The 23,218-nt window shown below is 39.9% G+C and overlaps 1 protein-coding gene across 1 annotated transcript in view; it reads right to left on the bottom strand.

Moving 5' to 3' along the window:
• Positions 1-223: 223 nt before the first annotated feature.
• Tram1 (translocation associated membrane protein 1) overlaps positions 224-23,218 on the bottom strand; it is a 38,773-nt gene continuing 15,778 nt past the window's right edge. Inside the window, exons 5-11 of the mRNA XM_004653295.2 lie at positions 22,748-22,806; positions 19,663-19,747; positions 10,386-10,456; positions 10,179-10,283; positions 8,452-8,595; positions 7,769-7,929; positions 224-1,765 (exon numbers count right to left, since the gene is read on the bottom strand). Of these exons, the coding sequence (XP_004653352.1) occupies positions 1,692-1,765; positions 7,769-7,929; positions 8,452-8,595; positions 10,179-10,283; positions 10,386-10,456; positions 19,663-19,747; positions 22,748-22,806 (699 nt within the window). The 3' untranslated portion in view covers positions 224-1,691. The remainder of the gene's footprint in view (positions 1,766-7,768; positions 7,930-8,451; positions 8,596-10,178; positions 10,284-10,385; positions 10,457-19,662; positions 19,748-22,747; positions 22,807-23,218) is intronic.

Raw genomic sequence — 23,218 nt, forward strand, 5'->3', positions numbered from 1 at the left:
GTACACTCACATTTGCAAGTCTAGGAGGACTGAATAGTCCTAAAGTAAAGAAGGGCCTCAGCCCCAGTGTTCCCTGCACTTATTTGGTTACAAACCATTTTTTCCTCTAGCAACCTTCATATTCAATAGAACTAACCAATTTTAAGATAGTACATACATTTTAATGAAATACGAAAAGTAGCATAAACATTAATAATGAAGGAATTGTCCAGGAAGCAGCTTGTGAAAGTAAAAATTTTTTATTTTGATTGATTTTTCTCAATGTATAGTTCAATATAATGCCGGTTTTTAGTGGCAAAAATTTGGTTCCACGGAAAGCCCATAATGCTACAGAGAGCTACAACTTTTCCAGGAAGTAGATAAACAGCTGGAAGAGAAAGCGAACCAGCTAGCAGCATGGTGACTTAACCTCAGACCCACAGCCTGCAACTTTGATATGCAAAATGGCACACACATTTATGAGCTGGTGACAGGAGTGAGAAATGAGGAACAAGACGACATCAAATGGAGCACTGCATGCTGTGAAGACGCGAACAGACCATGTACAGGGTTCTCAGGATAACCATAGAAAAGGGAACCAAGTGTTTTACTCAAATGCTTTGTAGAGCCTTTCTGTAGATACAAATATATATATATATATTTATCCAAAAATATGTTTTATACAGATAAATGTTTCTCAATTAAAGATGGGTCCAAAGCTATAGTTGTAACATAAAGTACTGTCTCGTGTTAAGACTATCCACCTGAATTTTCAATTTCTTTAAGGTTAGTGCATTAGTTTTCCAAATATAATTACCTGACATCTTTTTAATAGATATAAATCAAGTAGGCATTATTTTTTAAAAGGGTTTTCAGGTTAAACAATATTTCTCTAAGATGCTATGCATATTAGACTTCCAGCAAGCCTCATTAAGAACTGTGATTGACAAACATACCAGAAGTGCTCTGTAAGCTGGATATTCCTCTTCACAGTAAACATTTTCTGATTGCCAGTTCATAACGTGTTGAAAATGCACAGGAAAGACTATTTCCTAAGGAGTCTTATGTCAATGACATTCTGATCTAACATATGGTCTAATCTTCACATATTTCAACTACTATTTTTTCAATAATGGGGATATAACACTTACAACCACTACCTACAAAATAAAGCACACAATTATTTTGGTAATTTTACAAATCTTTGTTTGTTTTTTTTTCCAGGTGTAAAGGCTACAAAAATCCCAAAAAATTAGAGACCACTGAGAACATATTAAAAGTTTGACATCTGACTTTATAATATTTTCATTTTACCCTGAAGGATAACTTAAAAAATATGACCTATTGGAACAGGTCATCTCTCTAGTATTATAAAAAACTGGTGACAGCAAGAAAGTTTTCACTGGGTATGTGTGGTTTTTGTAAAGTTTTCTCTCCAAACCATTAGAAAAATGTTCAAAGATAAAAAGCAAAATAAAGTATGTGGTGGTCCTTAAGCTATTTTCAAGGCAAGTAGCTTAGTCTAAGCTAAAATATTTTCACTGGTAGTTATCACCCTCCCCTCAATGCCCTTTAGAAATGCATGAAACAGTACCACAGCAAGAATCAAAGAGCACAAACTGTATTTTCAAGAACAGAAAAATCTCTAGTGCTGAAAGATAGAGTAGAAAGCAGATTTCTTTGGGGACATTAATCGATTAGCTTATAATTCATTAAGAAGATTTCTCTTTCCTATTACGGGGAGAGTCTGCTCCATTTGCAGTCACTGTTCCATTCACACCATTTTCTGAAACGAGAAAGTATCAAAATTACTCACTTTTATAAGTAAATGCAAGTAATATTATTTATATACAAAGGTACCTTCCTTCTTTTTTTTTTTTTTCTTTCAAGGCAGGGTCTCACTGTAGCCCAGGCTGACCTGGAATTCACTCTGTAGTCCCAGGCTGGTCTTGATCTCAAAGCAATCCTCCTACCTCTGCCTTCTGAGTGCTGGGATTAAAGGTGTGTGCCACCATGCCCAGCTAAGAGGCACCATTTTTATGTGAAACAAAGGTTTGAAGTGAAAAATTGAGGAAAAGATATTATGCCTTTACAAAGTTTTACCTAAAGTAGCATTGTAGCTACAAATTCAGGTAGACCACACATCTGATAATAAAGGAACATTTTTAACAGAAGATAGGACAGTCCTAAATTTTAATATACCTAATAACATATTTTTAAAAGTATATAGAACACTCACAAAACTATGAGAAGAAATTCAACTTTATAAACAGTATGAGACTTTAACATAATTTTTTAAGTATACCGACATAAATTCTTTAGTAGATAGTATTTAGAAATAGACAAGGAGAGTTTCCCCTAACAAATCAGTCAAGAAAAAAAAAAATATGGAGCACAACAAATGTAACTTCATACCCCAAAATGCAGAATGTATGTTCTTTTGGGATACAGAAGAAGCATTTACCATAACTGGATACAGGCTGAATGAAAGTCTCATCAAGTTTTACGGAAGTGAAATCACTTGGAAAATGTTCTTTAATCATAATGGGATTAAGTTAGAAATCAGTAGCAGAAAAAAAAAAAGTAGAAAATGAGGGCTGAAGAGATGCTTAGCAGTTCAAGGCACTTGCTTGCAAAACCCTGCCATCCCAGGTTCAATTCCCCAGTACTCCTGTAAAGCCAGATGCAGATTTACACGTGTCTGGGGTTTGTATTTAGTGGCAAGAGGTCATGGTACACCCATACTCACACTCTGTCTCTTCCTCTTCCCTACACACAAGTAAATAAAAAATATTTTAAAAAGAGAAAATGACCAAATATTTAGTAAGTTGGTGCACTTCAACTCATGGTTTAAGGAAAACTGACAATTAGACAATAATGTCAAAGAACAACAAAAAACTTGTTGAAGTACAGCCACTGCAGGGCTGAGGGCCATGTGCCTTCCCCCGAAGGTGATCTTCACAGGGAGGTCAAGGTCAGTAACCCAGAGACCCACGTCAAGAAGGTAGACCACCAACAACTGAGCAGCAGATTTAAGTGGCAAGATTGGAAGAAGTCAACGACACAGCTGGGTGTGGTGGCACACCGCTTTAGTCCCAGCACTTAGGAGGCAGAGGTAGGAGGATTGCTGTAAGTTTGACTAAGTAGTGAATTTCAGGTCAGCCTGGGCTAGAGTGAGACCCTACTTCAAAAAAAAAAAAAAAAAAAAAAAAAAGTCAATTTCACATACAAGATGCAACTAAGGAAATTAAGCAGAGACAAATGTTTTGATCTGTAGAGTGGGATTATATCTAAGGCCTCACACATTCTAGGTAGGTGCTCTACCTGTCCAAACATACTACATCATGGTCCCCAAATGTAGATTTTGACTGATAGATAAAAGAGAAAAGGCAAAAATTACATAAGAAATAAAAACCAGACATCACTGCTTATCTGTAGGCAACAATAAAATAAGATACCATGAATAAATTTATGCCAAAAGTTTTAAAAATTTATGCACAACTGATAAATGTCTTGAAAATACAAGTTAGTGAGACATTAAGCAGTAGAAAAACATAATCTTATCTTTTATTTATTTATTTATATATATTATTGACAACTTCTATAATTATGGATAATAAACCATGATATTCCCTCCCTCCTCACTTTATCCATCACATCTTTTAAAAATATTTTATTTTTATTTATTCATTTATTTGACAGAGAAAGGAGAGGGAGAGAAAACAGGTGTGCCAGGGCCTCCAGCCAGTGCAAATGAACTCCAGACATGTGCGCCCCGCGTGCATCTGACTATGTTGGGTCCTGGGGAATCGAACCTGGGTCCTTTGGCTTTGCAGGCAAGTGCCTTAACTGCTAAGCCATCCCTCCAGCCCCATTACATCCTTTTTTTTAAAAAACCATCTTTTTAAAAATTTTTTATTTTTATTTATTTATTTATTTGACAGAGAAAGGGAGAGAGAGGGAAAGAGCATGGGCGTGCCAGGGCCTCCAGCCACTGCAAATGAACTCCAGATGCATGCGCCCCCTTGTGCATCTGGCTAATGTGGATCCTGGGGAATTGAACCAGGGTCGTTGGCTTTGCAGGCAAATGCCTTAACTGCTAAGCCATCCCTCCAGGACCCCATCACATCTTGTATTAAATATATTTATTTAGAGCTGGGTGTGGTAGGACAATCCTTTAATCCTAGCACTTGAGAGGCAGAAGTAGTAGGATCGCTGTGAGTTCAAAGCCACCCTGAGACTACTGGAAAACTGGACCCAGGCTATCAGGCTTTGCAAGCAAGCACCTTTAACTGCTGAGTTTTTTCTTCAGCCCTAATATTATCTTTTAAATAAAGAATGTGAATCTATAGTTAATCTTCTTTTACAGAAGATGGCTTCACTAGTAAATTCTTCTAAATGTTTCAAAGAACAAACAATACTGATATTATACAAAAGACTTGTAGATTGCAAACTACAAGGTTCAAATGAAGGAAATTCAAGACCAAAACAAATGAAGACACCTGTGTCCATGTTCCTCCAAGCAGCCAATCTGTTTTACATCAGAAACTACAAAGCTGAGTTTTCAATTCTAAAATGGACAGCTATGTAAGGTCCTTGAAATAACAAGAACAGGGGGGAAAAGAAAGAAAAGAAAGAAAACTCACATCTGATTTCAAAAAGCTGGAGCAACTGAGGCAGTGTTCCACTGGCATCAGAACAGATATCTACATAAATTCCACAGAACTAAACTCTGTATTATATAACTAAACGACATAACTTTTCAAAATGTTATCATGATCATTCATTAGAAAAAGGCTAGTCTTAGCAGGGTGTGGTGGAACACATCTTTTGCCCCAGCACTTTGGAGGCTGAGGTAGGAGGATTGCCATGAGTTTGAGGCCAGCCTGGGACTACATAGTGAGGTCCAGGTTAGCCTCAACTGGAGTGAGATCCTTTCTTGAGAAAGAAAAATAGGAAAAAAAGTCAATCTTTTTTTTTTTTTTTTTTTAATTTTAACCAAATGGTTCATATACAACTAGATAAAACCCTCCAAGAAACCAGTGTAAGTAAAATGGTGCAGCCACTTTGGAAACCAGCAGGGCAGCTCCCAAAAATGACCCAGCAATTCCACTCCTGAGTATAGACCAAGAGGAGAAAACAGGCATGCATACAAAACCTGTACACAGGGCTGGAGAGATGGCTTAGCGGTTAAGCGCTTGCCTGTGAAGCCTAAGGACCCCGGTTCGAGGCCCGGTTCTCCAGGTCCCACGTTAGCCAGATGCACAAGGGGGCGCACGCATCTGGAGTTCGTTTGCAGTGGCTGGAAGCCCTGGCGCGCCCATTCTCTCTCTCCCTCTATCTGTCTTTCTCTCTGTGTCTGTCACTCTCAAATAAATAAATAAATAAAATAAAATAAAATAAAATAAAATAAAAAACAAAACCTGTACACAAATCATCATATTATTCCTAATTGATAAAAAGTAGAGACCACCTGAATGCCTATCAACTGAATAAACAAGATATGGTACATGCATACACTAGAATACTTGGTCATAGAAAGGAATGAAGCAGTGATTTGTGCTGTCACAGAGGAACCTGAAAAACACTGTGCTCATTAAAGCAGTCAGCCACAGAAGATCACATATTGCTCCACTTATAGGAATAGTCAGAAGGGGAAATCCACTGAGACAGAAAACAGATTAGTGGCTGCCAAGAGCAGGGGAAGTGGGAGGGGAATGATAAACACTAATGGGTACAGGATTTCTTTTGGGGAAGGTAAAAAGTGTTCTGAAATGAGATAGCAGTTCACACAACCTTGTTAATACAGAAAAGATGGATATGTATACTTTAAAGGGTAACCTTAAGATATAGGAATTATAACCCAATAAAGCCATTACCAGAAGTTGAAGGACGACAGAGGAAAGGTAGCTTCTTTTAGGTAGTTTCAGTTAGAGACTGAGGCCCAAAGAGAACTAGGAGATGCCATCCCACATGACAACTCGCTCTGACATAAGAATGGAACTCTGGGCAGAAATGGAACTGGTGTCTGATGGAGCGTGATTTACAGTGCCCCTGCTGCGCACTAGCTGCGTGGGCTGGCCTGGGGTCTGCCCTCCGAATCTATAAACCCACTGGGTCTTCCCAGTGCAGGCGTGGACCTGACGCTAGAAAGGATGCATCCAGTCTGCTCTCCAGCTCTCTGGGTTATACTCTCTGGATTCTCCTCTTTGCTCAGGCCACAGGGACACACGAGTCTGGCTTTCCCCTCACCCAGCCTGGCTGGGCAGTGGTGTTGGGAGACAGCATGATACAGTTTCTTGATCTGGGAGAACTTTTCTGCTTGCCTCTGCTTTATGGGTTGGTGTAACTTCTCACTTTGATTACATGCATAGTTTTCTCTGGTCTCTGTATCTACCACATGCGTGCCCCCTTACACTTTACATCTACCACGTGTGTGCTCTAACTGCAGGCTTGCTGCCTGGGTCATTTCCTTAAACTCAGGATAACTGTGAGTGTAACTCTCTTCATTACCCATTTTCTTCTGAATTTCTTAGTCCCTGCTTTGATATTTTCCCTCTTATTCTTTCTGGAACCTCACTATTCGCTCTTGTGCTCTTCTAATCTCCTTACACACACTCCTAAATTCTGTCCTCCATGTGTTTGTGGCTTTACTCCAGTCTCTCTTTATAAGCCTCAGTTTCTCTTAAGCGAGCTTTCCACGTGCTTGCTGCTCTACTTAATCCCTCTTTAAAGGCCTCTGCTTCACTTTCCTTCCACATGTTTGTGGCTTTCATCTCTCTTTAAAGGCCTCCATTTCGTAATTCCCAATCTCCTTTAAATAAGCTTTACAATTTGTGATTACCTCTAAATAAATTTATTAATTCATAATCTATCCTGCTTGAGTCCATCTTTATTGATTCTTTATTAAAGGTAGGACAGAACTTGGGGTTCATAAATTCTGGAGGACCCCTCCTGGACCCCCAAATCCTATATCAAAGTGATATTGGAATTCAAACTAACTGGAGATAAACATCATATGTATGCGTTGATGTATCAATTATCCCTACATCAACCCACACATCTGATATACTTTCAGTCTAATAGCTCAGTGATTTGGAGGAGGGGTGAGCATGAACCAAATGTGAAGGACAAGATCTACTAGGACAAGCCTAGGGACAAAACTACCAGACATCAAGAACAAGGAAGACAGCCAAGCTGATCTAGTTTTAATAAGGACACTCCTTATCTTATAGTTCCAAGTAAAGTATTACATATATACTGTAGATGCACAGACAATGTATTTTCAATCAAAAGCAAGTAGAAGGAAAGAGGTTAAATACAAGCTTTTCCAAGTCAAAGGGTCAAGCAGTCAGAAATAACATAAAAAACTTGATCTACTCGGAACCAAAATGTGGATGGGAAGGGGTGGTAGAGGTTTTAAAAAGTGAGCAAGGTGCTGACAATATACACTTTCACACTCAGCCTAGCAACTCACTAAACCTGTTCACATAAAACACACCCACAAGATCTGTGAGCAAAGCTTAGACATTTCTGAAGCGTGACCTCCTCATGCAAGGAATCAAGCAACCAACTGTGGGGCAGAGGAGTCACTGAGCCTGCAGTTAGGACAGAGGCGGGCAGTCCTTGTTGTCAGTGCCCAGCCGACGCTGCTTGCCGTGGACTCAACAGACCTGCTCTCCTCAAGAAGACAGAATATAAAGCTGTCTTTACACAACACGAAAATTTGACCCCATAACCAAGTTTTTAAAATGTTCTTGAATTTTATGTATTTTTCACGGAAACGAACCTGTTCCTTTCCTAGAAGGTCTGCCTTTAGTCACTGCTGGTTTCTTCTTCACAGGTGGTGCCTGAAAGGTAGAGTGTTCCCTCCACCTACGAAGCTGAAAGTTAATGAACTTCCACATCATGAATGCTTGGGTAATGCAAATGGATGCCAGAACAGCAATTCTGAGAAATATCAAGAAATAAAAAATTTAGTTTATGAAAATAATGCCAGAAAAAAAAGTTTACCCTGCTTTCATAGTAAAAATTAGCACTAAAGCTTTCACCTTTTTGACAAGACTATATTAAGAAATAATCATTTCAAGACAATTGTGGTGGTGCACACCTTTAATCCCAGCACTCGGGAGGCAGAGGTAGGAGGATCATCCTGAGTTCAAAGGCACCCTGAGACTACATAGTGAGTTCCAGGTCAGCCTGAGCTAGAGTGAGACCCTACCTCAAAAAAAAAAAAAAATCAAAAAACAAAACAAAACAAAAAAATAATCATTTCACATTTTTCTCATTAATAATTGATACTAGAAATTCGACAAAGGCTTTAGTATTTCAATTCAGAAATAAATTTCAACAGGTACAAAATCAAATCAAATGTTTTCCAACTCCCAGATTTACCCTTGCTGTTTAGACGATGTACACACAGAAATTGGTAGCACACTGGAGAGTGAGGTATGCATGGTAACCCGATCGTACCTAACAGCCAGTACATTGAAGTTCCCGGTACTGAAATCCAGCTTCTGGTTTTCTGCTCTTGCAAGACCAAAGCCAACAGTAAGGACTGAAAGAATCAAGGTCAGAAGTCTTCCCAGAACAAAGAGAACTGCCCACAGAGAAAATCTGAAAGAAGGATGCGGCAAGTCCAATTTATGAAAGTATAAAGCAAGAAGAGGAGCTATTAGCAATTAGACTTCTGCTAGTACATGCTCATTAAAACACGTGTTTCTTATTCTGTAAAAAGCACTTCAGGGCTGGAGAGATGGCTTAGCAGTTAAGCGCTTGCCTGTGAAGCCTAAGGACCCCGGTTCGAGGCTCGGTTCCCCAGGTCCCACGTTAGCCAGATGCACAAGGGGGCGCACGCGTCTGGAGTTCGTTTGCAGAGGCTGGAAGCCCTGGCGCGCCCATTCTCTCTCTCTCCCTCTATCTGTCTTTCTCTCTGTGTCTGTCACTCTCAAATAAATAAATAAATAAATAAATAAATAAATAAAATTAAAAAAAAAAAAAGCACTTCAGCACTTGGATGCCTGGGAAATACTACGCATTATGTATCATACTTTAGTAAGCAAGTGCCTTTAACTGCTGAGCCATTGCCCCAGCCTTCTTATATAACCACACTTTTGGAGATACATTAGCATATAGTAGCCTATTTAGGGTTCTCTGAACTACAGTAAACTAACTCTCCTTCTCTGCTTGCAAATAAATAAATACTTTCTTTCCTTTTGGTTTTTCGAGGTAGGGTCTCACTCCAGCTCAGGCTGACCTGGAATTCACTATGTAATCTTAGGGTGGCCTCGATCTCATGGCGTGTGCCACTACGACTGGCTTAAAAAAAAAAGGAAAAAAAAAGAAAAAGGAAAATATGTATTGAGGCCACCCTGAGACTCCACAGAGAAGCTTAGGTCAGCCTGGGCTAGAGCAAGACCCTGCGAGAGATGGCTCAGTGATTAAAGGCACTTGCTTGCAAAGCCTCATGGCCTGAGTTCAATTCCCTAGTACTAACATAAAGCCAGATTCACAAAGTGGCACACGCATCTGGAATTTGTTTGCAGTGGGAAGAGGCCCTGGTGTGCCCATTCTCTCTCTCTCTGCATGTAAATGAATAAATATTGAAAAAAAAGAGCACTAGTAAAGCAAATTTTTATTCTTTGTCTCACTCCTTTTTCTGTTGTTTTTGTCTAAATACCATCCATGTTCCTCAGAATGACCGATACGCAGAACAACTTTGAAAAATGGTGGACAAAAGAAATGCCCAATTGTGAACTGAATGTTTTACTTTTTATAGACGTTACACTCATTACAATTTATGTATCTTTCCAATCTTTCTTTTTAGTCTGGTATTGTCCATCAAAATCGTTCAGTAACTTTAAGTTTTCACAACCTGTTCCTTAACTTTCTTTTAAAATTTTACTTCTCTATCACTACTTTCCCTAAAATGGAAGCATGCAATTAATCAAGAAGTCATAACAGCAAAGCAACTACCCAAAGCCTTGAAAACTATAAGGCAAATACAGCAGCTAGCTGAGAAAAATTCCATTCCAAAGATTTAAATACCAAGACTGAGTGCTGCTAACTAGTTTCATTTTCTTGTAAAGATGCTGCTAGCAGTTTAAACAGGAACAGAATTCTCAAGGCCACAGGCTTTGACAATCTAGGCATGATTTCAAATACTTGCTCCACAAGCAAAAGAAGAGCCGAATACTCACCCTTTCTGATACTTCTCATTACTAAAATAAAACAGGCGAGAAATGTGGAAAAGAAATTCAACAAAATAATGCAGCACCAGAAGAACAAGTCCCAGATGATTCAAGCTGTGGAAAGAACACATTGGGCCCGGAAAGACTGTTACGCATTCGGATCCATCTGCATACTATCTGCTCTGTCTACTCACACCCAAGCCAGTCCCAACTCACTTCAAAAGATACGCTCCAGCAATGTGAAAGAGGTAAAGACCAATGTAGACGAGCTGACGCGGAATATCTTCCTGCAAATAAGAAAATACATACTAGATTGAAACATGGAGAAACACTTTAACAACAGCGTGGCACAGTGAAAAATGTACTATTAAAGAGACAGGAGACGGAGGCCCTTCTGGCCCCCTCCCAACCCTCAATTTCCCACCCCAGTTAGCTCTGTGGACTGAGCGCATCTAACCTCTGTTGGCTTCAGCAAGCCCACGTGTAAAATATGAACATTTGGCTGGCTTTAATCAGATTAATTCAAAATTCTTTTCAGTGCCACACTTAGGGTTCTTTTTGATAATGACAACCATTTATTAAATGACACAATATGGGGGTCTGGAGAGATGGTTCCATGGCTGGAGACTGGACCTCCAGCACCCATCTAAAACTGGATGCAAAGTGGTACCCACATGGCATCTGCAATCGCAATGTACCTATGGCAACAGGCCAAGCCAGGAGAATCGAGAGGTTTGCAGACCAGCAGCAAACCAGAGAGACTCTGTCTCAAAGCACATGGAAGGAGGAGACCAGTACCCTGAGGTTGTCCTCTGACCTCCACACGCATGCTGAGGAGCACACACTACATGTACATACACAGACAAACCGACACAGTGCTAGTAACCGTCTTTACGTTCTGGTGACATGTGCCCAATATTCACACTGCTGTAACTATCAGTAGGTACGAGTCATATCGTAGAACTCATTTCCTTTCATTGTCAGTTATACTTGTTAAAGCTGTAAGTTCAAATTTACCTGCTGACTTATGAAACCAACTAATTGTACACTTCTCCCCTCAACAAATAAAAATTCAAATATCTAAATTTACTTTTGTTTCTTTTCTTCTATACTCCCTAGCAAACTGGATTTCTGGCTACTTTACAGTAGTTTTGTGTTTGTTTGCTGGTTTTTAAAAACCCAATATGGTGAATTGATGAAATGCCTCGACCTCACATCTGTTCTTCCTAGTTTGAGCTGTTTTCTTCCCATGTATATTTACAAGGCTCACTAGCATTATTAGTCACACGGTCAGTCACCTTCATGTTGCTGGGACACAGCACCCGGCCAAAAGCAGCTAATGGGAGGGAAAGATTTATTTTGGCTGACAGCCTAGAGAGGAAGCTTCATGGTGGCAGGGGACAGCATGGCATTAACAGAGGCTGGCAATCACTTCTGCCACAGCAGGTGGAAAACAGCAGCAGAAGAGTGAACTGAGCTGGCTGTTAATACCCCTAATCCCAACCCCAATAACACACCTCCTTCATCAAGACTCTGCCTCCCAAAATACCATTAGCTGGAGGCCAGACATTCAAAACACCTGAGTTTATGGTGGCATTTGATTCAATCCACCACATTCCACCCCTGACCCCCATAAACTGATGACCATCCATGATGTAAAATGTACATTCAATCCAATTTTAAAGTCCCCAGTCTTTTCAAAACCAGTATTATTCAGCCAGTCCCATAGTCCAAGGTCTCTTAACTGTGAGCCTATAAAACAAAAACCATTATGACACAGAGTAAACATTCAAACTGCAAAGGATGGCATAGCGAGGGAACACTGAACCAATGCCAGATCTAAAATAAAGGGGGCAAACACCAATCCTGCAGTCCTGTGTCCACCTGGGACCTGCCACAGTCTTTGGGGTTTCATTTCCTTAGGCTGCTCATAGCCTGGGGAACAATCCATCCTGAGTCAGCAGTTCCCCTTGGCAATTCCAAATCTATCTATCTATCAATCTATCTATCTATCCATCCATCCATCCATCCATCTAGGGGTCTCCATAGTAACAACCCATGATTCAGCCACATGGCTCTTGTGGCCTCCACACAGGGACTCAACAACCCTGCCTCATACTGGCCAGTGGTCATCTCCAATCAAACCACATTGCACATCCAGTGACCCTTTCTTTTCTGCATTTGTTATATTCTATAGCATCAGGTAGGCTGCCAAATTTGTCAATCCAGAGGGGAATAAAGCAAACTTTAAAGAGCAGGAAAACTCCTTCAGCATTTTGGCTGCCTGCTTTCAACAGCCAGCATTCTCCCAGCAGTCCCAATCTCAGTGGCAGTGACCTCTCAAACAACTGCAGCTGAAGTCTTCAACCTGAACTTTCATTTCTTTCTGTCCATATTCTTCTGCTCACACCAGATCATTTCTTCTAAGCTCAACCTTGCTAACGTTCTTAGGTCACAGGCAGATATACAGTAAGCCTCTCACAAACTGCCTCTAGTCCAGTTTGAACAAAGTTCTTTCTTCATAAACCAAGCTGTGGTGGTTTGAATATGAATGTATGTCCCCGATAGCCTCAGGGATCTCTGACTAAGGTTAAGCTTCCTCCCAGGGGAAGTGTCACTGGGGAACAGATCTTTTAGTCCAGTCCTAAGGCGTGTTCCGAGCAAGTATAACGTTATAACGTCTGGCTACTTGTGTTTGCTGGCTGTTGGAGGTATCTCTCTGTATGGATCTAAGGAAGTAAGCCAGCTTCTTCTGTCCTGATGAACTTCCCCTAAGCCTGTCAGCTTGAAATAAACTCTTTCCTTCCATAAACTGGTTCCGGTACAATATTTGCCTCAGCAACAAGAAAGTAACAACACAAACCTACACACTGTACAGTTCTTTCTGAATTTAGCTGTCTCAAATTCTGACCAGAATGGTCCAAGCAGGTTCTACTACAGCACTGCAAAAGGTCTCTTAATCCAGGGTTTCAAATCCTTCCCACATTCCTCTAACAAATCTCTTCCAAAAGGCCAAAGGCCACACAGTTGGTAGCAATAATGACCCCACTCATATGGTACCAATTTTCTGCTACAGTTAGCTTTGGGTTGCTAAGATAAAACACCCAACCAAAAGCTGGTGATGTGATGAACAAGTTGTTTATTTTGGCTTACAGTCTTTGAGGGGAAGCTCTATAATGGCAGAGGGAAGGATGGCATGGGCAGAGGCTGGTGGAAAACAGGAGTGTGAGCCAAGCTCTGGCAATGGGGAGCTGGCTATAAGACTGCCTGCCCCCAATAACACACCTCCTCCAGCAAGGTTCCACCTCCCAAAATGCCATTAGCTGGAGACCAAGCATTCAAAACAAGAGTTTATGGGGTATCTGACTCAAGCCACCATAATTAGCCTCGTTAGTATACTCATGTATCATAACTGCTAATTAAAATGATTAACATGATAGGTTGATGTTGGCAGAGTGAAATTTCTTTGGGGAACCCCATTAAACCATCTCTTTCAGCTTAGTGAAACTGAGTATAGGGCTCTCCCACCCTCCTTTCTCTCCCCTTGTATTTCAGCAGATAATACAGTGCACCAAAATCATCTAAGATGAGAGATTTTTACAAACTAAATTTTAAAACTAAATACCCCCCCTTTTTGGTAAAATGGTACAAAGATCAAGTGTTATAAAGAAAAAAGGTAAGATAATCTGTACGTACAATACTTTTCTTGGGAGTCTCAAGATTATTTCCAATATGCAATACTAAGTTTATAGTGGTTCTTTCACCTGGATAATTATTTCTCAATAGAAGTTGTTTTAAGATCTTCACATTTTCATACTTTCAATTTCTCTTTACAAAATGAAACAGATGAAGGATGCTGTGATAACAATGGAATAACAAGATAACAAGAAGGAAGCCTCTTTCTTCTCATTATAATAATTTAAAAATAGTTTAACTATAGTGTTATCAATGTAATCAGATCTGCTAGGAATACAAGCTGCCACTGTGTACGTGATATTCCAGTGTTTCCCAAAGTGAAGTGTTTATCATTACTATGGGTTACAAAATAATTTTACATAGCACACAATGAAAAACTTTTATTTAACTATAATTTTAAATAAAATATTGTTATTTAATATACCTGAACAATCAAAATTTTCTGAATTATCTGCACAGAATAAGGATCCAAGAACAAGTATGAATTAGTACTTGTGAATATGGAAGACAGGGTGGTGGCATGTGAGTAACTGAATACTGAAGTCATTTCCATAGTCTTTCAGTTATGTTTTTAACAAACACTTCAAATTTCTGATGAGGAAACAGAGCAGGAAATAATAATTATAAAGGAAACTTTGCAGCTTTGAATTGGATTGAGTTGATTACATAAAAATCACGTGTAAATAAAAGTGAGCAACAAATTTGCTAAAAAAACTACTTTCTAGAAATGTACGATTAAAAAAAAAAATCACATTGGATGTGGTGGAACATGCTTTTAATTCTAGCATCTGGGAGGCTGAAGTAGGAGGCTATGAGTTTGAGGCCAGCCTGAGAGTACGTAGTGAATTCCAGGTCAGTGTGAGCTAGAGTGAGACCCTACCTTGAACCATCCCCCACCAAAAAAAAAAAAAAAAAAAAAAATCAACTTTAAGTTTTAAAAGCATATACTGGTCTTTTAGCAACCTAAACTACTATCTTTTTTCTCTTTAATAAACCTAAAAGGTTTACTACAAATTAAAACCTGTATTTCAAATAGCCTTTCTGTCTTTTATCTTTTATTTTAGGTAGCATTCCATTCTAGCCCAGGCTGTCCTAGAACTCTCTCTGTAGTCTCAGGCTGGCCTCAAACTCACAATGATCTACCTACCTCTGCATCCCAAGTGCTGAGATTAAAGATGTGTGCCACCATGTCTGGTCTCTTTTGTCTTTTAATCTCAACCTGACTAGGGCATGCGTAGCATAGCTAAGAAAGATGTGCATAACTTCTTTTCTCAGTTCAGACTCAATTTTAATTTTAGCCTTTTAGCTCTGCCCTTTTGGTAGTCAATCAACTCAGTGAAAACTGACCAAGTCAATCATCAAAATATATTGCCAGCTCCCACAATCACAACCAAGAATTGCCCAAGCTTTTTTTTTTTTTTTAAATTTTATTTATCGAGAGAGAGAGAGAGAGAGAGAGAGAGAGAGCGAGAGTGAGAGCAAGCATGCGTGCCAGGGCCTCTAGCCACTACAAACTCCAAACACATGAGTGACCTTGTGCATTTGGCTTAAGTGGGTACTAAGGAACTGAATCTGGGTCCTTAGGCTTTGCAGGCAAGCACCTTAACCACTAAGCCATTTTTCCAGCTCACCCAAGCTTTTAAAAACATTTATGGGGCTGGAATGGGGTCCAAGCATGCCCATTTTCTTTCTCTCTCTCCTCTCTGTTGGGCATGATGGCACATGTCTTTAATCCCAGCACTTAGGAGGCAGAGGTAGGAGGATCACTGTGAGTTTGAGGCCAGCCTGAGATGCCATGATGAATTCCACGTCAGATTGGGCTAGAGTGAGACCCTACCTCAAAAAGGGGAGCGGGAGAGGCTGGAAAGATGGCTCAGTGATTAAGACACTTGGCTGCAAAGAATAAGGACTAGAGTGCAATTCCCCAGTAACCAATAAAGCCAGATACACAAAGTGGCATGTGTCTGGAGTTCCTTTGTAGTGGATAGAGGTCCTGGCTTGCTTGTCAGAGAGACAGATACCTGTCTGCTTGCAAATAAATAAATATTTAAAAAGACAGAGAGCTGAAGAGATAGCTCAGCAGTTAAGGCACTTGCCTGCAAAGCCTAATGACTCCCAATACACAAAGCAGCACATGCATTTGCAGTTTGTTTGCAGTGTCTAGAGGTCCTGGCATGCCCATACTCTCTTTCTCTTTCCCCCTCTTTGCCTGTACCTCTCTGCTTACAAATAAATAAATAATTTTTTAAAGAGAAATTTTATAGAAAATGGCTGCTTTAACATGCTGTCTCAGGCCAAACTTCCCCAACATTTTTCATTACCCATGGGACTGAGCCCAAACGACTTACTACTCACATGCCTATGGCCAATAACCAAGTTCCTGCCTAGCACAGCGTCAACAGAGCATGCACATTACGTGAGGTGTGGGACACAGACGGGACCTGAGGAGGCTTGCAGAGTTTTTATGATACCCATTCATGGCCACAGTGTAGATTCAAGGGGGCACCAGCGCGCTCCAACAGTGGCTCATCACTGCTCTAGATCGCAGTCCGGATGAACAAAAAAGTGGCTGAACATCCTATGATTATTACACATAAATTAGCTTTTGTATCAGAAGCTAAAATGAGATTAATACTTTTTAAATACAGTTGAATGCAAATATACATATATAATGAAAATGAATTTCCAAGTTATAACTTGCTTTTTTTAATTTTTGAGACTAAGTTTCGCTACAGTCCAAAGATTAGCCTGGAATTTGTGATCCTTCTGCCTTTTAGCTTCCCAAGTGGCAGAACTACAGGTGTGTGCCCTCACATCTGATTAGCATATATGCTTAACACTCATGTTCACCCAGCTTATACAAACAGGAGATCATGGCTAACTCATTTATAACAATCTGTGTAATCTCGTTTTTTCACAGAATATCCAAGAAGTATAGGATGCTTGTCATAAATTCCAAAATTATAATTAAGTTTAAGTAATATTTTTAGCTATTATTCTAATGTCTTATTTAAAAAGAAAACTGATAAATTTCTATTTTCTAAGAAAATACATTACTTGGCAATACTATAGTAAAAGACAAATTTTACCACAAACCATCACATAAATGCCTGAATGAAAGGCAGACTCCCCCCTACGCCCTGGATGGAGCCATCCTAGACTTACATTTTTAAGAAGATCTCACATTATAAGATCTGTACCATTTTGAGCAATAAATAATAAATGTTTGGAGAAGACATATACTCCTAAGAAACTTCCACCCTTTATAAAAAGCTTACCCAGGATTGATGAGCAAGCAGTAAAACATGCAAAGAGATGGGCCCTGGAAAAGCTTCGTTAGATGATTCAAAGGTGGCTACAGTGGTAAGATTACCACCAAAGCTGAGTACTAAAATGTGACTATCCCTTTCATGAAGAGTGGAAAAATTATTTCTAATTTAATATTTTATGACATAGGAATGTTATCTATAATCAGATCACAATTGAGCATCAACAAAACACTTAGCAATTTCATGATTTCTCTGAAAGCTCTTAAGTTTAAGTTGGCTAAGTTATTAGTTTTGGGCTGAAGAGATGTCTTAGTGGTTAAGGTGCTTGCCTGTAAAGCCCAATAACCCAGGTTTGATCCCCCATGATTCAAATAAGCCAGATTCACTAGGTGGCACATGCATCTGGAGTTTGTTTGCAGTGGCCAGAGGCCCCGATGTGCTCATCCTATCTCTCTCTCTGTTTCTTTCTCACTAATAAATGAAAAATAAAACATCAGAAAAATAAGTTATGAACTTCTGAGGTAGGATCTCTAGCTATGTTGCTCAGGTTGGCCTTGAACCACTGGACTCAAGCAATCCTTTCAGCCTCATGAGTAACTGAGACTATAGGGCAACAACGTTCCTGGCTGTGAAATGGTATTTTGAACCTTCTTGGGGCAAAATGAAGAACTGTTTGGATTGAAGCGTACATAATAAATGAAATTTCTTTGCCACCAACAGACCCCCGAACTGCTCCTAGCAGTGATCCTTTCTTTATTCACTTGTCTGTGAGACTAGCTCCAAACAATCACTGTACAGTTTCTTCCAGTAGTGCTCTTCCAAAAATAAATTCATAGAGTAAATGTTAAGAAACTGTTTAACACATATGCAGCTGCTACATTCAAATTATGTTAATTACTTTCAACTGTCACATGTAAGTGTTAAAAATAGTTTCAGTTAAGTTTTAAGTTATGCAAATTATTCCATAAAAATGAGATTGCATTTCTGGAGCAATGCCATCTGGCAGGAACTGATAAGAAAAAAAAAAATGCTTCAGGAACTAAAATGAACAATTGCTTTAAAATGCTCCATTTTTACTTACCAGGGCCAGTGAGCAAGATAGAGACAGAGATTAATAGTGAAACTTGGAGGTAATATGTGCATGGGTATGTCAACACCTAAATGTACTTAAGCTAGGTGAGCCACGGTAGGAAGACAAGACATGATGATGCTCTCAATAGTGCTGAGTGACAAAACTTTTTATAATCACGGACTGGGCCACAAATCTTGTGTCTAGGCCATGCAAGGTGGCCCACACCTATAATCTCCCAGCACTCAGGATGTGCAAGTAGGAAGACCATGAGTTAGAGGCCAGACTGGCTATATAAAGAAGCTCTGTCTCAAAAAACCAAAAACACACAAACTTCTGTCCATAGTAATACATCCACAAATGGCTAAAGGGTATTTGAAATATGGCTATGTGGCCATGAAAGTGTATTGTATTGTTATTTAACTTTAATTAATTTAGATGTGTCCAGTGGAACCAAGCCAAAAAGGGAAGGTTCTACCCACATGGGAAACGGCTCTCTCGTGAATATTTAACCATAGTTTATTTTTCTGTCAATACTCAATTTTTCTTTGGCAGAACTGTTGGTTGCAATATAACTAATCACTTGTGAAACAAACTGCTAAGACGACCAGTAAGATGAAACCACTGCTGCATTTTATAAACTTGTGTAAAATTTTAAACTTTTTAAAATTAAACTTTAAAACAATTTATTCGAAAGAGAGAGAGAGAGAAGAGGCAGACAGAGGAAGAGAATTAACATACTAGAGCCTTCAGCTGCTGCTGCTGCACTCCAGATGCAGGCACCACCTTGTGTACCTGGCTTATGTGGGTCTTCGGGAATAGAACCTGGGCCCTTTGGCTTTGCAGGCAAGTGCCTTAATTACTAAGCCATGTCTCTAGCCCTTAAATGTTAATGTAAATTACCAGTAATATAGCTTAAAAGTGAGCAACTATCATGTCAAATGTAAATTAAATAAAGACTAAAGTTTTTTCAAGAAAGACTTTAAGAAAAAATAAAGTATTTAACTTTAGAAAGACCTCAAAGAAAAATTCAATGATAAGGTTTTGTTTTTTTGTTTTTAATTTGGTTCTTTTGAGGAGGCAGGGTCTCACTCCAGTGTAGGCTGAGCTGGAACTCACTATAGCCCAGGCTGGCCTCAAACTCATGGCAATCCTCATACCTCAGACAGGCAAATGTTGGCATTAAAGGCATGTGCCACCATGCCCAGCAAAACAATTTTTTAAAGTACAACAAAACAAAACAAAACTACTCTGGGGCTGGAGAGATGGCCCAAAGGTTAAAGGCTCCTGCTCACAAAGCCTGACAGCCTGGGTTCAATTCCCCAGCACCCACATAAAGCCAAATGCACAAAATGGCCCATGTATCTCCATGGTAGGAGGCCCTGGTGCACCTTCTTTCTCTTACTCGCTTATTTATACGTATGAATAAATAAAAATAACAAAAAAATTCCCGACTTACTTTTTTGGTTTTCTGGAAGTAGAGCTCAGGGAAGGCGTGAAGCCAGTACGCCAACTGTGATACATAGAAAAACTTCATTTGAAATCTGTACAAGAAAGCAAAAACATCTTTTAAAGCAGATTTTTTAAAAACTTAAATCAATTAATACTAGAAGTCAGGGTAGAGAAAGCAGTTATCTTCAAGTTATAACTTTATGCAATTCTCCATCTTTAAGACACTCTAGCAGCCACTGTCTATTTCATAGGAAATCCTCACCAATAGTCAACAGGCAAAGCCACCATGTGCAGAAGTCTAGTGACATGCACACCAGCCAGGAGGAACCTGGGGCTCTTGTCTATTAGACTCTTAAAACTGGTGAGATCATGTTACCTACTGAAAATGCAAGGGATATGATCAACCCACAGATCTCTAAGGTTTCATCATAAGGGAAACAGGGCAAAAAGACTGACACATGTTATTATGCAACTCATTATTTTCTCTAAACATATGATATGCTATAAAGAAAGAGAGGCTGACACCAGAGCAAAAGCTATGCAAAGATTAACAATCACCAGAAACTGAAACAATTTCGATTTCAAATATACTGTTTCTTTTCTAAGGGAATTTTGCAATTCTGCCTAGTTGCAATATGAAGAAACTCAAAAAATGGACGTAGAGACAATTAAAGATAGGAATAAGGGGGCCGGGCGTGGTGGCGCACGCCTTTAATCCCAGCACTCAGGAGGCAGAGGTAGGAGGATCGCCGTGAGTTCAAGGCTACCCTAAGACTACATAGTCAATTCCAGGTCAGCCTGGGCCAGAGTGAGACCCTACCTTGAAACACCAAGTGCTCACATAAAGCCAGATGCACAATGCAGTGCATGTGTCTGTAGTTCATCTGTAACAGCAAGAGGCCCTGGTGTGCCCATTCTCTCCCTCCCTCCAATCTTGCAAATAAGTAAGTAAAAGTATTTTTTTAAAGATAGGAATAAGGCATAGGAGGGCTCCCTGGAGACAGATCTTAAGCAATCTAGACTCAATAGTCTCCTCTTTATATTATCTTCTTCTCACCCTTCTGATTGCTCTTTAGTCTACCTTCCCCTTCTTTTTATTTCCCAAGGCAGGGTCACACTCCAGCCCAGGCTGGCTTTGAACTCGTAGCAACCCTCCTACCTCAGCCTCCTGAGTGTTAGGATTAAAGGTGTGAACTACCATATTCAGGCTATAATTTTACTTTGTAAAAGTTCAATCTATTCATATAATTCTTTAAAATTTTGTTCATTTTGCAAGGTAAGGGAGGGAAGAGAGGGAAGGAGGATGAATGGGTGAACCAGGGCCTCAAGCCACTGCAATGAACTCCAGACAAACCTACTATGTTGTGCATATGGCTTTACTTAGGTATCGGGGAATCAAACTCGGGTTGTTAGGCATTACAGGCAAGTGCCTCAACCACTAAGCCATCTCTCCAGCCCTGATATCATTTTTAAAAATATTTTTATTTATTTATCTGCAAGTAAAGAAAGATAGAGGAAAGAGAGAAAATGGGCATGCCAGGGCCTCCAGCCACTGCAGATGAACTCCAGATACATGCACCATTGTGTATCTGGCTTTTCATGGCTACTGGGGAATCAAACCAGGGTTGTTAGGTTTTGCAGGCAAGCACCTTAGCTGCTGAGCCATCTCTCCAGCCCTAGTAATATAATTTTTACGTGTGTGAGGTGCACATGCATATGTGTGTGTGCGCAGAATAGAGGACAACCCTGGGTGTTGCCCCTCAGGAATGCTGTCTCTCGAGTAGCTGGGACTACAGGCATGCACCACTGCGCCTGGCTGCTCACCTTTTATTTTTTTTTTAAATACTTATTTTTATTTATTTATTAGAGACAGAGAGAGGGAGAGAGAGAGAGACAGTGAAAATGGGCGTGCAAGGGCCTCTAGCCACTGCAAACGAACTCCAGATGCATGTGCTACCATGCTTACATGGGACCTGGAGAATCGAACCTGGGTTCTTAGGCTTTGCAGGCATGTGCCTTAACCACTAAGCCATCTCTCCAGCCCCTGCTCACCTTTGTTGAGACAAGGTCCTTATTGGCCTGAAGCTTGCCAGTTAGCCCGGGTTAGCTGGCCAGCGAGTGACAGAGGATCTGCTGGTCTCTACATGCCCGGCCCTGGGGGAACATGTGCTCTATCACAACTGGTATGTTCTCACGGGTCCTGATGCTTGCAAGGCAAGCACTTTACCAACTGAGCTATTTCCTCCACCTTAATTAACTCTACGAATCAGAGACTGATGCAATATCAGTGGATATTACTGCTTTTTTTCCAAAAAAAAAAATAAAGATATGTATGGTCATGTTATTCCTCTCTTTCATGAGTTGTTCATTAATTCTCATATTACTAAGTATTTAGTAGGTACTATCTAGGTGACCAGTACCTACAATTCACCTGGCAGAGTAGAAGATATCACACAGAAATGACAGTGGCCGGTGCTGCTAAGGCCCATGTGGACATGGCGGGCGCGTGCACGGCCTAAGACACACATGCCTGAGACGGCTGGAGCACAATGGCAGTAATATAGACACCACGTACTTCAACCAGAACTGCAAGAGAGCAGCCCAACAGGACAACGAACAAGGAGTAGAGAAGAGTCTTCATTACTTCAGCTAAACACCTTCATGACTACTAAGCCCCTGGAAGCACTGGATAGACAATTTTCAGGCTAGAAAGAGAGGGAGTAGGAGGAGAAGGAAAAGAGGAAAAGTATGGAGAAGACAGAGGCAGGGAGGAGAAAGGATGAAGGGGCAGAAAGGAAAAACAAGAAAATCCCACATTAAGATTACTGCTAAAATCAGCTGTCTCAAGCTAGCAAAGATGTTTAAAAGAGGCAATGAAAAGAAATACACAGGACCTTTCGCTAATGACAATGCGAACATGGAGACACACCTTCATCTATTTTATGAATTTTCCTCAAGTCCTAAAAAGAACCAGAATGAATTCTGCTTATTTGTGAAATGATCATAGTTTGTAGTAAGGAAAAGTCTTTAGAGAGAGAGAGAGAAGCAAAGAAAAAGAAAGAAAGAAGGAAGAGAGCAAACAACAGACTTACGACATCAGGTTATGGGGATAAGCCCTCCATAAGATTGTTGGATCTGAGATATAGTTTTCCTGAAAGACATGAAAATTAGTCTAAGCATCATGCAAACATTCAGTTTCCCATATCCAGTTTCAAAGAACACACCAAAATCAAAAGTCTTATTTTACTTTATTTTTTATTTTTATTTTTTTTGGTTTTTCGAGGTAGGGTCTCACTCTAGCCCAGGCTGACCTGGAATTCACTATGGAGTCTCAGAGTGGCCTTGAACTCACAGCGATCCTCCTACCTCTGCCTCCTGAGTGCTGGGATTAAAGGCATGCACCACCACACCCAGCTTAAAAGTCTTATTTTAAATACAATCTGAATTTCTTTCTTTACAAAAGTAAAAATCAACATGAGAAATAAAGGCAAGTAAAATGTAATTTTTGATTTTCAAGGGTTGTTCCAATCTAGCAGAGCAAAAAAAGAAAAGAAAACTAACAA

Source organism: Jaculus jaculus, chromosome 2, assembly GCF_020740685.1.
Source record: "Jaculus jaculus isolate mJacJac1 chromosome 2, mJacJac1.mat.Y.cur, whole genome shotgun sequence".
NCBI classification, from domain to species: domain Eukaryota; kingdom Metazoa; phylum Chordata; class Mammalia; order Rodentia; family Dipodidae; genus Jaculus; species Jaculus jaculus.